The sequence below is a fragment of the Poromitra crassiceps genome (genome assembly GCF_964638095.1).
Source record: "Poromitra crassiceps genome assembly, chromosome: 2".
In the NCBI taxonomy this organism is placed as follows: domain Eukaryota; kingdom Metazoa; phylum Chordata; class Actinopteri; order Beryciformes; family Melamphaidae; genus Poromitra; species Poromitra crassiceps.
Window position 1 is genome coordinate 74496927 of NC_139624.1, and position 14545 is coordinate 74511471.

At 43.8% G+C, this 14545-nt stretch overlaps 1 protein-coding gene across 1 annotated transcript in view; it reads left to right on the top strand.

The window, feature by feature from the left end:
• Window positions 1-14545, top strand: part of slc51a (solute carrier family 51 member A) — a 36422-nt gene that overhangs the window by 13058 nt on the left and 8819 nt on the right. Inside the window, exons 3-6 of the mRNA XM_083650960.1 lie at window positions 1498-1571; window positions 1785-1943; window positions 13365-13476; window positions 14507-14545. The exon at window positions 14507-14545 is cut by the window's right edge and continues 108 nt beyond it. Of these exons, the coding sequence (XP_083507086.1) occupies window positions 1498-1571; window positions 1785-1943; window positions 13365-13476; window positions 14507-14545 (384 nt within the window). The remainder of the gene's footprint in view (window positions 1-1497; window positions 1572-1784; window positions 1944-13364; window positions 13477-14506) is intronic.

Consider the following 14545-nt stretch of genomic DNA (forward strand, 5'->3'; position numbering starts at 1 on the left):
AATTTGGGGTTCAGTGTTTTGCCCAAGGACACTTCGACATGTGGACTGGAGGAGCCGGGGATCGAACCACCGACCTTCTGATTAGTGGACGACCCGCTCTACCTCCTGAGCCACAGCCGCCCCGTTTAACGTTTATTTTGGTAACACAGAAGGAATCCACTGAACAAAGGATTTGTGTGTGTGTGTGTGTGTGTGTGTGTGTGTGTGTGGTTCTGAAACAGACAAAGGAAATACACTCAAATAATGCTGCCCACAACAAATAACTGTTAGCAGTAGGCTACTTTAGCTTAGCCTGGGTAAACACAGCCTCCACGTGACCTCTATGTGCTATCAGTCACGAAGACGACTTACGACTTACGCTACAGGCATAGCCTGTGACGTCATGTTGAAGGCTGGGTTTCCCCAGGCTAACTTTAGCTGCCACAAAACATCACCATTGAAACGTAAATAAGAACTATATATGAACTCAGGCTATATTAACAGGTAAGTTAAATACAATCAAAGAGGTAAATGACAACATTAAAGGTTAAATCATGACTTACTTTTCTGAACGCACACAGGTTACAACTGACTGGGCTTTTAAAGGAGTGTGCAGGTAATTAGGTAATTATGAGTTGTTGTAGGCAGCTGGGTGAGGTGCAAGAGGAACAGGTGAGGGAGTGATGCATTATGGTAAACCAGCTTGGGATTTTTAACAGCTGTCTTTACTCTACTGTTAACGTTAACACTCGTTGCTGTGGGAGGCGCCATTACTGTTTTACCAGCAGTCTCCCTGATTGGTGGGTTACGTTGCCAACTACGGCGCAGGTCCCTGATTGGCCTGGTTTCATTCTAATTTCTGGGAACTAGGGGGCGGGTGGAAGTCCAGACTGATCCATGGACTGAAACTGAATGCGAGTTCATCATGTGATCGGGATGGTTTACCAGGCTATAGAGACGGTCCGCATGTCTGGGAACGCACACAAAATGTTAAACGGCTGGCGCGCGAGTGGGGTAAAACCGCCGATATATCTCATGGGCTGACTCACCAAAAGATGGTGCTGCGGCTCTAAACTACATGTTTGGGGGTTCTAGAGCAGAACACAAGACGTCTGCTCAGATGTGCGTTTACTGCGGTGGTTAAATCCCCGATCGTGTCTGCCTGGGCTGGGCTATCAGCTAAATTCTAACTTTGCTGAATGGATCGAACGGGGGAATTTACCCCACCCTGACCCCGCCCCCAGGCTAACCCAGCGTCTATTGTGGGCGTTCCTAGAGCCTGTATGGGCGTTCCCAGACATGCAGACTGTCTCTATGCGGGAGGGGATTTTAAGGGGTGTTTGAGGAAGAATGGGGTCAAAAGACACCTTGAGATGTGTGCGTTAATGGAGCTTGTGCAGGGAGATATTAGTGTTGGCGTTGTCTCTGCTCTACCCATCATTCCAAGGCACGATGCCTGGTGTTTGCAAAGTAGTGAGAAAAATGTTGATGTGTTGACTCTTTTTTTCTGTCTTTCAGGCCATTGGCACCATGTCATGTCTGGGGATGTGGATCCCCAGAGCCACCATGTTCACCGATATGGCCTCTGCCTGGTGGGTCTGACTCTCCTCTTTCACTCCTGCTCTACCTCTCTTCCACTCACCTTCCATCTCTCGCTGGGCTGTGTGTTGTTTCGGCCCCGCAGCGAGGGAAACTCAACACTGCCTAACATGTCGGGAAACAGCCACACAGTGTTTGTGGAATGGGTGGGAAAGTCATGGCTGCCTGGAGATCTGATCCTCCATCCCTCTCTTGTCGCTCTGTAGCTACTTTGCCATCGTGGTGTTTAAGTTCCTGATCCTGATGGTGGAGGAGGTGGGCGGGGATGAGGCCTTCCTGCGGCGAGCAGGCAAATACAAGCTGAAGATCAGCACGGGGCCCTGCTGCTGCTGCTGCCCCTGCCTGCCCCATGTGGCCATCACAAGGTAAAGCAACAACTATCTGACTTGTGTCACTTTCATTTGCATATCCAGCAAACTAAACAAATAACAATACACAACACAAAATGGAAAACACCTTAGTTGCCTATCAGATTGCAGCGGCACCTCCAATGTCTCTCAGCGGGCCTTAAGGCAATACAAATAGAAGTGGAAAGGGGGTGTGGTGTGTTTTGAGGTGTTGATATCAGCTGTCAGTGACATAATTTAGCACGGAGGCTCGTAAAGACGGATAATCACAAGACGACATTTGCTTTTTACCTTGTGTTTATTCATGTGAAACCCTCGCACCAGGGGCCTGTACCACAAAGCAAGATTACTGGCTTAGCGAGGTAACTTCAGGTTTAACCCCAGTTTTGCCGTACCACGATGCTGGTTAACTTCTTATCGAGATAGATCACCATAGCAACTTATGCTCTACGGCTAACCTGCTTTGTAGCAGGTTAAGTTCAAAGGATAAGATCAAAACCCATGAAAGACCCACCTGCTTACCAATCAGCTCTCTGGAAACAGCGAGTCACCATTCATATGGTCCCCATATGAAAAATACATTGCATTCAAATGACAAAGAAAAAGAAAAAAGAAAAAAAAAGGCTCCTGTTGAATTAATCAAGGACTAAAGCCTTGCACTTGTTGCAGGCTACATTTAAATTAAGCCCTACTTATCACTTTGGAATATGTTTTTATATATTCATTTTTGTGCTCTCAAGTAGCCTAGATACGTTGTTTGACACCGCTGATCGATTGCAGCTGAATGGTGAGTGGAGAAATATCACTAAACCGACATAAAAAGGTTACATAAACGTCTCCAAAGCGCACGGTGCCGTGTGCGCAACGGAGCTGAGACTGACGTTGGGTTGGAATTGAAATGGTCATACATGCTAGAATAGCCTACTACATCTAAGCAATTTAATATGGGATCACCTGCACACAGCGTGGGATCGCTATTAAGATGATTCATATCTAGGCTACTCCTGCATTTTGCAGCTGCAACTGTGTTGCTTTTGGCCTGTATGATGTGATTGAACTTCATATTTCCAGCATCATTATATGAAATATGGAGATATGCGACTCTGCTGACAATAGCCTATATATGTGACCACAAAAATTTATAAATGAAATCTATGCCTGCGCGTACCTTGTCGATTCAGTTCAGAAGCATTTTTTTATTTTATTATCATTCTTTTTTTTATTGATTAGCCTATAGGAATTATTCAATCAGTGCGACTAAACACATCATGAGATCATTATTATTCATTGAGCCTAAATGGTCTATACATACGGATTTTGGACTGAGATAGATTACACATTGCTTCCACAAAAGACATGCCGGTTTTATTGAGTTTATTGAGAGGGTGAATTGAGCTGCTGTAGATAGCCTACGTGGAGGCAGAAACCGCTCTTCAAAGAAATTACTGGTGTGGATAAAAGTGGTAACTTTAGACAGTCATTCGGGAACAGACTAATAATATCCAACGCGGATTTTTATTTGCGGTTTCAATGAATGAGCAAATAGGCATGTCTGGCGGTGTAGAAGTTGGAGGAGTCCATATTGCATTGTGATTGGCAGTTGTTAAAAACCACGCTTCTTTTGCGGCACGAGCTCCAGTGCACGGGCATTTTCATGTGCACGAGCTCTCGGCTTGATTAGAAAAACCTGGTTCCAGTTAACGAGTGGCAATCGACGTTCGTGGTACAAGTTAACTACAATCGAGCTTATCTGGTTTAGACAAACCAGATCAAGGGACAGATCCTGGATCTTCTTATACAACATTCGTGGTATACGGCTCAGATGAGGCTAGTCAGGCGTCAGCAAAATAGATCATCAGTCTTACTGTCCCAATGCAACTGACTGGCCATGATTTGAGTATGTTGTCTGTTTTGATTTACACTGAATCAGATAGAAAGCAAACAGCAACATCAGAGATGCTCACAAGTCATTTTTTGCAAGTAAAAATCAAGTCTCAAGTCTTTGAACTCAAGTCCAACTTAGTCAAGTCACAAGTCTTTGAGGGGGAAGCCCAAGTCTCAAGTCTTTGGTCACAAGTCCAAGTCAAGTCTCTATATGGATGAGGGATCTATCATTGCTGGATGCCATCCGGGTCTGCTTGGAACACTGCATAGCTAAAACGAAGGAATTCAAAGCATGTCCTGTATTATCCTTACTCCTTATCTATTAGCATACAGTATCAGCATTGATTGGATGAAATTAGTAGACATTTCCTTAATGTTAATGCACACACACACACACACACACACACACACACACACACACACACACACACACACAAAACGATTGTTCACAAGTCCCAAGCCTCAAGTCCAAGTCAAGTCTCAAGTCTTTGAGGACGAGTCTCAAGTCAAGTCTCAAGTCACTGTGTGTGTGTGTGCGTGTGTGTGTGTGTGTGTGTGTGTGTGTGTGTGTGTGTGTGAATTAAGTGCGACTCAAGTCCATGTCCCCACCTCTGAGCAACATGTGAGAAAGGACTTGTAATGTGTTGAGATTCATCGCAATGCACTAATTGCCTGTTTGTCAAAGCAGTTGAGGTAAACAGTTCCCATTTCCAATGGATTTCAAGGGAAGGGAGCGGTTATGACATATTGTTCCACTTTATACATACATAGCGGTATCATTATTATACCACACACATTAACAATACAAACAACAGTACAATACAATACAAGCAGAATATGATGACAGGGGTGGGGGGAGGAAGGGGTAGGGCAGAGAATCCACAGCAAACCACATCTAACCTTGAGAGGCAGCTGGGTTCGCGCAAAGATCATGAGATCATGATCACATGACCATCCAGCAGCATCAGGTTAGGATAAATCCTTCAAATTTAACAATTAATGTTACAGACTGAAGCGCAGTCAAAACAATGAACTAAATCAGATGTAGTCTATTTAAGATTGTCCTAAACAAAGACCAAGGACCTTTGAGTCCACTGTCGAACTTCTGAAGGGTTGTGACTGTTTGTTTCATTGAAAGGGGGTACGGTGGCGCAGTTGGTAGCGCTGTCACCTCACAGCTAGAAGGTCCTGAGTTCGATTCTCGCCGGGGACGCTGTGGGCGCTGGAGTTGTGACCCCCCCATATCTTCAGTGCCTACTGCCCAGGTGGGCTATCTCGTTGAAAGGGCCTTTCTGTGTGGAGTTTGCATGTTCTCCCCGTGCTCCCCAGGGGGTTCCTCCGTACATAACCCCCCACTAAAAACATGCAGAAGATCGTCATTCGACCAGTGACGACAACATCTGAAGTTGGTCCCCGGGTGCTGGAAAGAAAAAGCGACCACTGCTCCTGGCCTGCCCCCTGGAGGAAAGGACAAGCCTGGATGGGTCAAATGCAGAGGACAAATTTCACCGGCTACCGTCAGCATGAGTGTGTGTTGTGGCCGCATGCATGTGTTGAAGTGTTCGTGTGATAATAAAAAGACGGGCTTGTCCGTCTGAAATCGTGTTTTTTTTTTTAAGTCCAGATAGTCCTTGAGCCAATTCTCCAGATTGAAACAATTGGGTTTCCTCTCTTTCCAATGGATGAGTATTGTCCTTTTTGACCGAGAGACATGCTAGATCAGGGCTTCTCAAAGCCTGAGACTGTGGGCCTCCCCTCAGACAAAGCTTGGGGGAAAAGCCCCCTCCCCGCCCCTACTTTACTTGCTTACTAAGTTGCTAAGTTTGTCGATGCATAGGAGATTGTGATTATGTTATTTGATCCCATAGACCAGTGGTTCCCAACCACTGGGCCGCGGACCGGTACCGGGCCTCAATGCATTTGGTACCGGGCCACGAGTCCGGTCCAAAAAACAAAAAACAAACATTTTTTATTATTTCTTATTTTTTTACAAACTTTTTTTACAAACTACAAACATAAATAAACGTCAACTTGAAACTATCTTTCAACTACCACACAGCCTATAATATTATAGCCTATGTTTCTTAAAAAAATATATATATATATTATTAAAATTGACAACCGGTCTGCAACTTTTTTTCCCATCTATCTACCGGTCCGCGGCACAAAAAAGGTTGGGAACCCCTGCCATAGACACTCAACAATTGAGCCAAGATAGCCTGAAATTGCTGTTTGACACACTTCAGAGTTCAGACGAAAACAAATGTCTTCCTGAAGGCATTTATTTGTTTCTGACTCTGGGAAAGTGGGGAAAACAGTAAAATTACCCAAAAACGACATCTCGGAACTATCTCTTTAATCAAATCATGCACATTTAGGCTATTCTATGTGATCTCCTTTTGATAACTAATGTCATATGACTAATGTAATATTTTTTTACTTCCATTCACTGAGCCTCCCCTGAAACTGTTTGGAGCCCCCCTGGGGAGGTCCGCCTCCCAACCTCTATGCTGGATCGATCAGGCGTTGAATCATTAAAGAGTTGATTCGAACCACCTTACTGCCCAGTAAGCACACCGTAGGACATATTGGAATATTTACACAAAAAATAGACTTGAGAAAATTGATAACTTCAACCCAAAAACTTTTTACTGCTGGACAGTGCCATAATTGATGGATTAGTGAACATGTCTCACCACAGTCACGTCAACATAATAAACATTTTGCTGCATTTTCTTTAATATTTGATGTTAATTTCTAACACAAGCACAACATTTTTTCTGTTTGAGATGGTTAGATGGTTCAAAGCTTGTTCATAGCTGGATGGCAGACTATTGGATATCTGATTAAGTATACTTGTTTCAACCAAACAGCATAATTAACAAGTAGTTCATACAGTACCATGAAATTGAGAAATGCAATTCTCACAGCACTGGACCTTTAAGACCTTTTAAATGTTGCATAAGCTCAAAGATCCTACGCACACGGTGTTGAACTCAGAAGAGAAGCACGCCACTCATCTTTCAGTGCAGTTGAACGCACCACTGGTCGTTCAACTCGGTCACAGTGTGCAGAGTGGGACCCACTGTGTTTCATAGCACATTGCATGTGACAGACGCACCACGCCCCCTACTGGCTAATGTAAAGACCACTGGCCCCCACTTTCGTTACATGGTTTCGCTCAAGGTTGATTTATGAATACAGGCATACATACACTGGCTGTCATGTATGTCTATCAGATGCAGGTATGGTATGGTCTACGTCAGGGGTGTCAAACTCATTTTTGATCCACAGGCCACATGCGACCCAATTTGGTGTCAAGTGGGCCATGACAATGAAAATCAATTATCAATAATAACCTATAAATGACAAAACCTCAACATTTTCCAATTTCTTTTAGTGTAAAGAATTACAGGTACATTTAAAGTCGAGCTGAACCCAAAAATTACTTTTCTTTTCTTTTAGTTCAAACACCTGGGTATTCAGTGCACCTATTTAATAATGTATGCCAAAAAAAATCACAAAAATCTAATTTATTTCATTTTTCACACTTTTTCACATCAAAAGTTCATTTTTCAAGATTTCATTCATAACAGTAATCTACAGTTTGCTGACGTCACCTAGTACTATAAAATGTCTACCCCATTTCAATCAATCATATCATGACATGGCAGCTGTCAATCAAATCTTCATTTCAGAATAATTTTCTCTTCCAAATGAAGGGGAAAATGGCGCCTAGTGCCTGTCATCTGGCAGAATTTCTAGCCCCTAAACTAACTACTAACTTGAACAATTATGCAAACTAAATCAAACGGTAATGTTTAAGAATGCAAAGAAATGTAACTGGCTCATTAAAACTCACATTCCAGGAATATTATTTACCGCAATAGCGATAATGGCGCGCACCTCAGAGAGCCTAGTTGTCAGGGGTCGCCCCTCGGAGATTCCAGGCCGACGGGCTGCACTCTCCGCTCGGCAACACGAAGGCAGCTGGCTGCCTGCGGCTCGCTGAGCTCCACTCAGCCACTAACCTCGCGTCAGCAGGCTCTTCCCGAAGAGAGCGCCACAACATCCCACTCGATTTGGAGGCGGAACATGCCAGGATTGGCCAAAGCCCAATCCAGTCCCCAGAATTGTCAAATAAAATCATCGACATGATACTATGACCCGCCTCTCAACCTGTCATCTCAAAACAAATTATGTTTTCAGTCTGAAACGGACTCCGACGCACGCGACGAACGGGTTCAGTTGGACTTTAAGAACACGTTGTCACATAGGGTTATTATCTCAGCTACCATCAAGCACATTATCTACTCTGTACTGTGCATTACAATCAGGGGTGTAGTGGAGGGTCAACACAATTTACCCACCTCTTTGAAATGAGGCAGATAGTTTACTCACCTATTTTCACATCAACTGTATACATCCTAGTTCCTCATTGCGCGGCTCGCGAGCCACTGGCGGCTCTCGAAGCTTTAGTTGGCGGCTCTAAGAAATTGCAGAAAAAAGAAAAAAAATCTTTTAACTCATTGAGTGCCAAGGATGAGTATGTTCGTCAATTCAGATACTAGCGTAGAGTGCCAAGGACGAGTATGTTCGTCAATTGCGTTTTTTGATGGTGGGACGTGGATCAAAGCCTCAGGCATCTCCTGTACAAATATTGTAGCTATTGAAGGTGTATAACCTATTTTACGGACTCATTAGGTGGCGACAGTGCTCTCCAGATTAGAGAAAGGTCCGGAAAACAGCAGGAAAAAGCCCCGTGATGAAAGAGAAACCGCTCATGCTGCAGCCAGAGCCATATAGATTGCTCTGTCTGCAGCTGACGTTGGCTGCGAACAGCAGTCAATCCGCGCCCACAACTGAGCCCCTCTGCCTCTGTCTGTCTGTCTGCATAGTTTCTCCACACGATTAGCCGCCAGAAAGGCAGCACCCGACGCCGAAGGGCCAAACCTTTCCCTGCAGTCCGGTTTGGCATTTCCGTGTCGCGCTGGGAGCCGGCGCACAAAAACGGAGCGCTCCGAAAATAGACTGGGTGCGTGTTAGGCTGTGTGTTAGTGTGGGGAGGAGTTTGCAGCTGAGGGGGGAGAGGGGGGTGGGGCATGCAGGGCACCACACAACTACACCACGTCACTACATCAGAAAATATTAGCTTCAGACTCAGTGAATGTGCTTGAAATGCTTCATTTCATAAAAGGCGGAATAACTCAGCTTCTAATTTGAAACGTGTCTTTTTGCTCAAAACAACCTATCTTCTCCGGCTCATAACTAAAGAAGGGAAAATGGTATCAATAAACTTTTTTTTGCAGATGATAGAAGAGAGTCTCATCGTTCTTTGTGCGTGTTTGGTGTTTACATAGTAATATCACACAATATTCTGTGGGCCTCGAGAAATCACTGAAAACGCTCTGAAACTCTGGCACTGGGAGCGTCCGTTCTCCAAAAGTGGCTGGCACTCAATGAGTTAAGTTTAGCTTTTTTTTTCTTCTTTTTTTAGATTCCCCCCCCCCCTGCTCTCCCCAAAATTTCAATAAACCTTTATGGCATATTATTACAATACAACAATACTGGTGTTGGCAGTAATAGAAGGTGCCAAATCATTCAAAACAATAAGCATTTTGCTTTTAGGAGTATTGTGCCAGCGTGCAGCGCTGTTCCAAAACGTGTCAACGTGTGTCGTTGCCTGGGAAACGCACATCCCATAATACAACTGTTCGCATCACATCCTATAATAGTATGATGATACTTGGGATGCCATTGCGAACATAGATGTGAACAGGTTAGCTAAAACTTTAGCGTCGCCAGCGACGGCCCCCACCGTTGCGGTCGGGTTACGTTTCGAAATCCCTCCAGGCCTGAAAGATTTTCTAGGGGAAACTGGTATATATATATATGTGTGTGTGTGTGTGTGTGTGTGTGTGTGTGTGTGTGTGTGTGTGTGTGTGTGTGTGTGTGTGTGTGTGTGTGTGTGTGTGTGTGTGTGTGTGTGTAAAACAATAAAACACAAAAAATGGTAGGCAGATGTGCTTGGTTGGGGTGGCTTTTGGTGTTTTGCGGTAAAAGTGGCTCTCCTATTGACTTTGTCCTGCCAGTGCGGCTCTCATCGAAGAAATAGTGAGGATCACTGGTATAAATCAATGAGGGCAAACAAGGTGGGTAAACTACTCACCTTGGATACATGAATAGGTGAATTAATATTGAACTTGCTCCTGAAACCTGGTACTTCTTAGCCTTAACAAGTGCATCACATTGGATTGAAGGACTTCTCAGTGCAATTTTCACACTTTGCAAAGTCATCCTTTGGGCCGCATTGGACTCTTTGGGGGGCCGGATCTGGCCCCCGGGCCGCATGTTTGATACCCCTGGTCTACATAGATGACATGCAACTCTCACAGAAGGTATCTGTGTGTGGGCTTCAGGGAACAACGCACAGATGTGATCATTTGTTCCAGCGAAAGGCAATAGTCCAACAAGCCATTACACTATGCATTCACTCTGTTCAAGAAAGGTTCTGTGTAAACCTGCATGCTGTAATCACGATGTGAATCACGCTAAGACAATAAACTGAGTATTATTCATTGATCCAATACTTTCCCAACAGAACTTTAGTCAAGTCAAGTCAATTTTAATTATATAGTTTTGAATCATAACCGTTATCTCGAGATGCTTTACAAATACAACAGATTTAAGACCAGGCTCTTTATTTTATTTTTTATTTTTTTGGTATATAATATTTTTTATTATTTTATTATTTTAGACCCAACAATTGAAAGAATTCTCATGAGCAATCATGCACTTGGCAATTTGACTGCACTGGCAAGGTCATGTGACAATTGAAATAGTTTCCCAACAAAAGCAAGCACTTGGCGGCGGCAAGGAGAAACTCCCTTTTACTGGAATGGGAAGAAACCTTGAACATACCTGGCTCTATAGCAGGGGTGGGCAATTTTTTTTTCCTGAGGGCCATACTGTGATCCTGTACTCATACAAACATTTCAATAACTGTGCCCATGGCGCATCATCTCCAGAGTATTCACCCTATAATAATAATAATAATAATAATAATAATAATAATAATAATAATAATAATAATAATAATAAAAACAATAATAATAATAACAACAACAATACAGTAATAATAATAATATTGATAATAATAATAATAATAATAATACTACAACAACAACAATAATAATAACAATGCAGTAATATAATAATAATATAATAATAATAATAATAACAATACAGTAATAATAATAATACTACAATAATAATAATACGGTAATAATAATAATAATAATAATAATAGTAGCAGTGGGTCTCTTCCCCCTGGTATCTTGATGGGGATCATGGAGGGTCCATCCTCCATCAGCTTCCATAACCCCTGCCTGCAGGGATGAGAGAGTGCAAGGACTCCGATGCCAAGATGATCCTTGCTCGTACAGTTTAATCCACCGGAGAGAGAAAATCAAAATGTCATAATGCACCCTAAGAGGAGGATCAGTGCCTTTTATACAAGCAAGTTGATCTAGAAATGCCTCCCGCCAGTAAGGATGTATCCAGGACCGTCGCAAGGGCTGTGCGACTGCACAAGGCCTCACGCCTCATAGGGCCTCACAGGGCCTCACGCCTGGCCTACATTACGCCTGGAGACTCCATCTCCGACATCTGCTCCTCCTCAAGGGGGCGCGTCCCGCCTGCCACCTATCCCGTCTCCCGTGGTCCCCCCCCCCCCCACTGACACACACTACCCCTCTCCACATTTGTGATCTCCCCGGCCATTTTGGAATCACTGGGAGATCATGAAAACCCAAAGCGCACGCATCCTGTAGATCCTAGTTCCTCATTGCGCGGCTCGCGAGACGCTGGCGGCTCTTGACGCTTTAGTTGGCGGCTCTAAGAAATTGCAAAAAAATATATATATATATATATTTTTTTAGATTTTTTTTAAATTCCCCCCCCCCTGCTGTCCCCAAAATTTCAATAAACCTTTATGGCATATTATTACAATACAACAATACTGGTGTGTTGACAGTAATAGAAGGTGCCAAATCATTCAAAAACAATAAGCATTTTGCTTTCAGGAGTATTGTGCCAGCGTGCAGCGCTGTTCCAAAACATGTCAACGTGTGTCGTTGCCTGGGAAACGCACATCCCATAATACAACTGTTCGCATCGCATCCCATAATAGTATGATGATACTTGGGATGCCATTGCGAACATAGATGTGAACAGGTTAGCTAAAACTTTAGCGTCGCCAGCGACGGCCCCCACCGACGGCCCCACCGTTGCGGTCGGGGTACGTTTCGAAATCCCTCCAGGCCTGAAAGATTTTCTAGGGGAAACTGGTATATGTGTGTGTGTGTGTGTGTGTGTGTGTGTGTGTGTGTGTGTGTGTGTGTGTGTGTGTGTGTGTGTGTGTGTGTGTAAAACAATAAAACACAAAAAAATGGTAGGCAGATGTGCTTGGTTGAGGTGGCTTTTGGTGTTTTGCGGTAAAAGTGGCTCTCCTATTGACTTTGTCCTGCCAGTGTGGCTCTCATCGAAGAAATAGTGAGGATCACTGCTGTAGATACTAAAAAAAAAAATCTCATTGAAAATGAAATACAAAAATGACAATTCGCACAAAAATCATATTGCATATCGCAATCGCAATATCTGTCAGTATAATCGCAATATGATTCTTTTTGCATATCGTGCAGCCCTGGTGGATATGGTTTGAGCTGGCGAGTGCGGCCACATCTCTCTCTCTCTCTCTCTCTCTCTCTCTCTCTCTCTCTCTCTCTCTCTCTTCCATCCCTCCGCTGCTTCCGGGGCGAGAACCAGCAACCGAGCAGAGCCGGTGCCATTGAGCAGCACATTTATTTTTGTGTGTATGCTCGGCAGGCATGTGCATGATAATGCTGTATTCGTTTTTCGACCGTGACCATGACGCACTGATAAAAAAAAACATCTCAACTATTTGGAACACTGCAAGCACAACGCCTGTCAGTCTGTCAGTGAAAGACAGAGGGCTGTATTGGTGGTGAGATGATATATTTCTGCTCCACATCTAGATCGAGAAGTCAATGACAGTTTTGCTGCGATGGTAATAGATTACTTCAGATAACTAACGTGAAGTTATTGCGTTGGTTGCTTGGCAACTGCCTTGCACCACCGTCCAAGCGCACTTGCTGAACGATGTGTTCACTGTCCGCTCGCGTGTAGAACTATAGAATTGCTACGTGCACGTGATTTCGTGCGCGTCCATGTTAACGAGCAGGTCCTCGCACATCAAGTTGTCACACCTCCCACCCCACCCCCGTGACGGGCCTGGATGTATCCAAGGTCCCACTTTTACTTGTTCTACTTTCTATGTATTTGCTACACCGCTGCTACTTTGTTTTGCCTTCCTGAGGGGGGAATTGTTTTCGAAGAACCTCAAGGCCTAATTCAGGATACATGCAGGATATTGTACCCACAGGGGGGCTTCTGTAGTAGTGGCCACCATGTTTTTGGAAACTTAAATGCGTTTTCTGTAATCGTATAATCGATTTCCCTCTATTCTGTCTCCAGGCGTTCTCTCTTCCTGCTGAAACTGGGCTCCTTCCAGTTTGCTCTGCTGAAGATTGTCTTCACCATCCTCTCCATTGTCCTGTATACCAATGGAAACTTCGACCTGGCAGACGTGAGTCAATTAAATGCACAAGCCGTCGCCCCACTGTATTGTATTCCATCTGTTTGGCACTTATTTATTTTCCTGTTTTCCTTCACCGGTGATGATGTATGGTCATAAAAATATGGCAACGACACTACGATCCACACACTCCATCCATTTTCACTCTTTATTACGGGTTGCTTGTCATTTTAGTCAACTAGAGATTTAAGTTAAGTTATTTGCATACAGCCATAGAAAAGGCACAGTCAAAAGACATAATCTTCCTCCATGTCTCATCCTACCTGTAGTGCATACACTGACACAAAGACGTGCAGCAGTGGTTCTCAAATGGGGGTCCGGGGACCCCCAGGGGTCCTTGAGGGGGTTCCAGGGGGTCCCCAGCCAAAAGGGGGGTAATTTATTTTCACTATAATTCCATTTCATAAGTAGTAACACAATGACTATTTTGGTCATGGGTTTTATACACTTTCTGTAATAAAACATCTAAAAGCATCAATCTTATTATCATATATGGGACCATGGGACAAAATCCTATCAAATGGGGGTTCGGACTCCAAGGTCTAATTTTTGTCAGTTTAGGGGTCCTTCATGTGAAATGTTTTTAGAACCACTGACGTGCAGGTACAAAACATGCAATCACTCAGTCAGTCTTTCATGATTCACTCACAGCCAATGAAACACACTCTGTTCTCTCTCTCTCTCTCTCTCTCTCTCTCTCTCTCCCCCTGCTGTCAGTCTGGCCCAGTGGCATGGCAATGGCCATGTATTGCCAAAGCAAATTATAATGTAGCAACAGCACCCACAACAATGTGTGCCAAATGAGTGCCAAACTAGAGCAAAAGAAATGGATCCAGTTATCAGCATGGAGTACCTACATGTTTGCACAGTTTAAAGACAGATAACAGCAATAACAATTTTGGTAATATTAGTAAAGGCATTACGCTGTATTTAACAATAGTGTAAAACATGATGTGCCTCTCATGCTTGTCCTGGTTGACTCTCTCTTACTGACCTTCTTGGATGTGATTTGGGGTTTTAGTTGGAAATCACCGGTGCTGCGATATGGATCAACCCATTT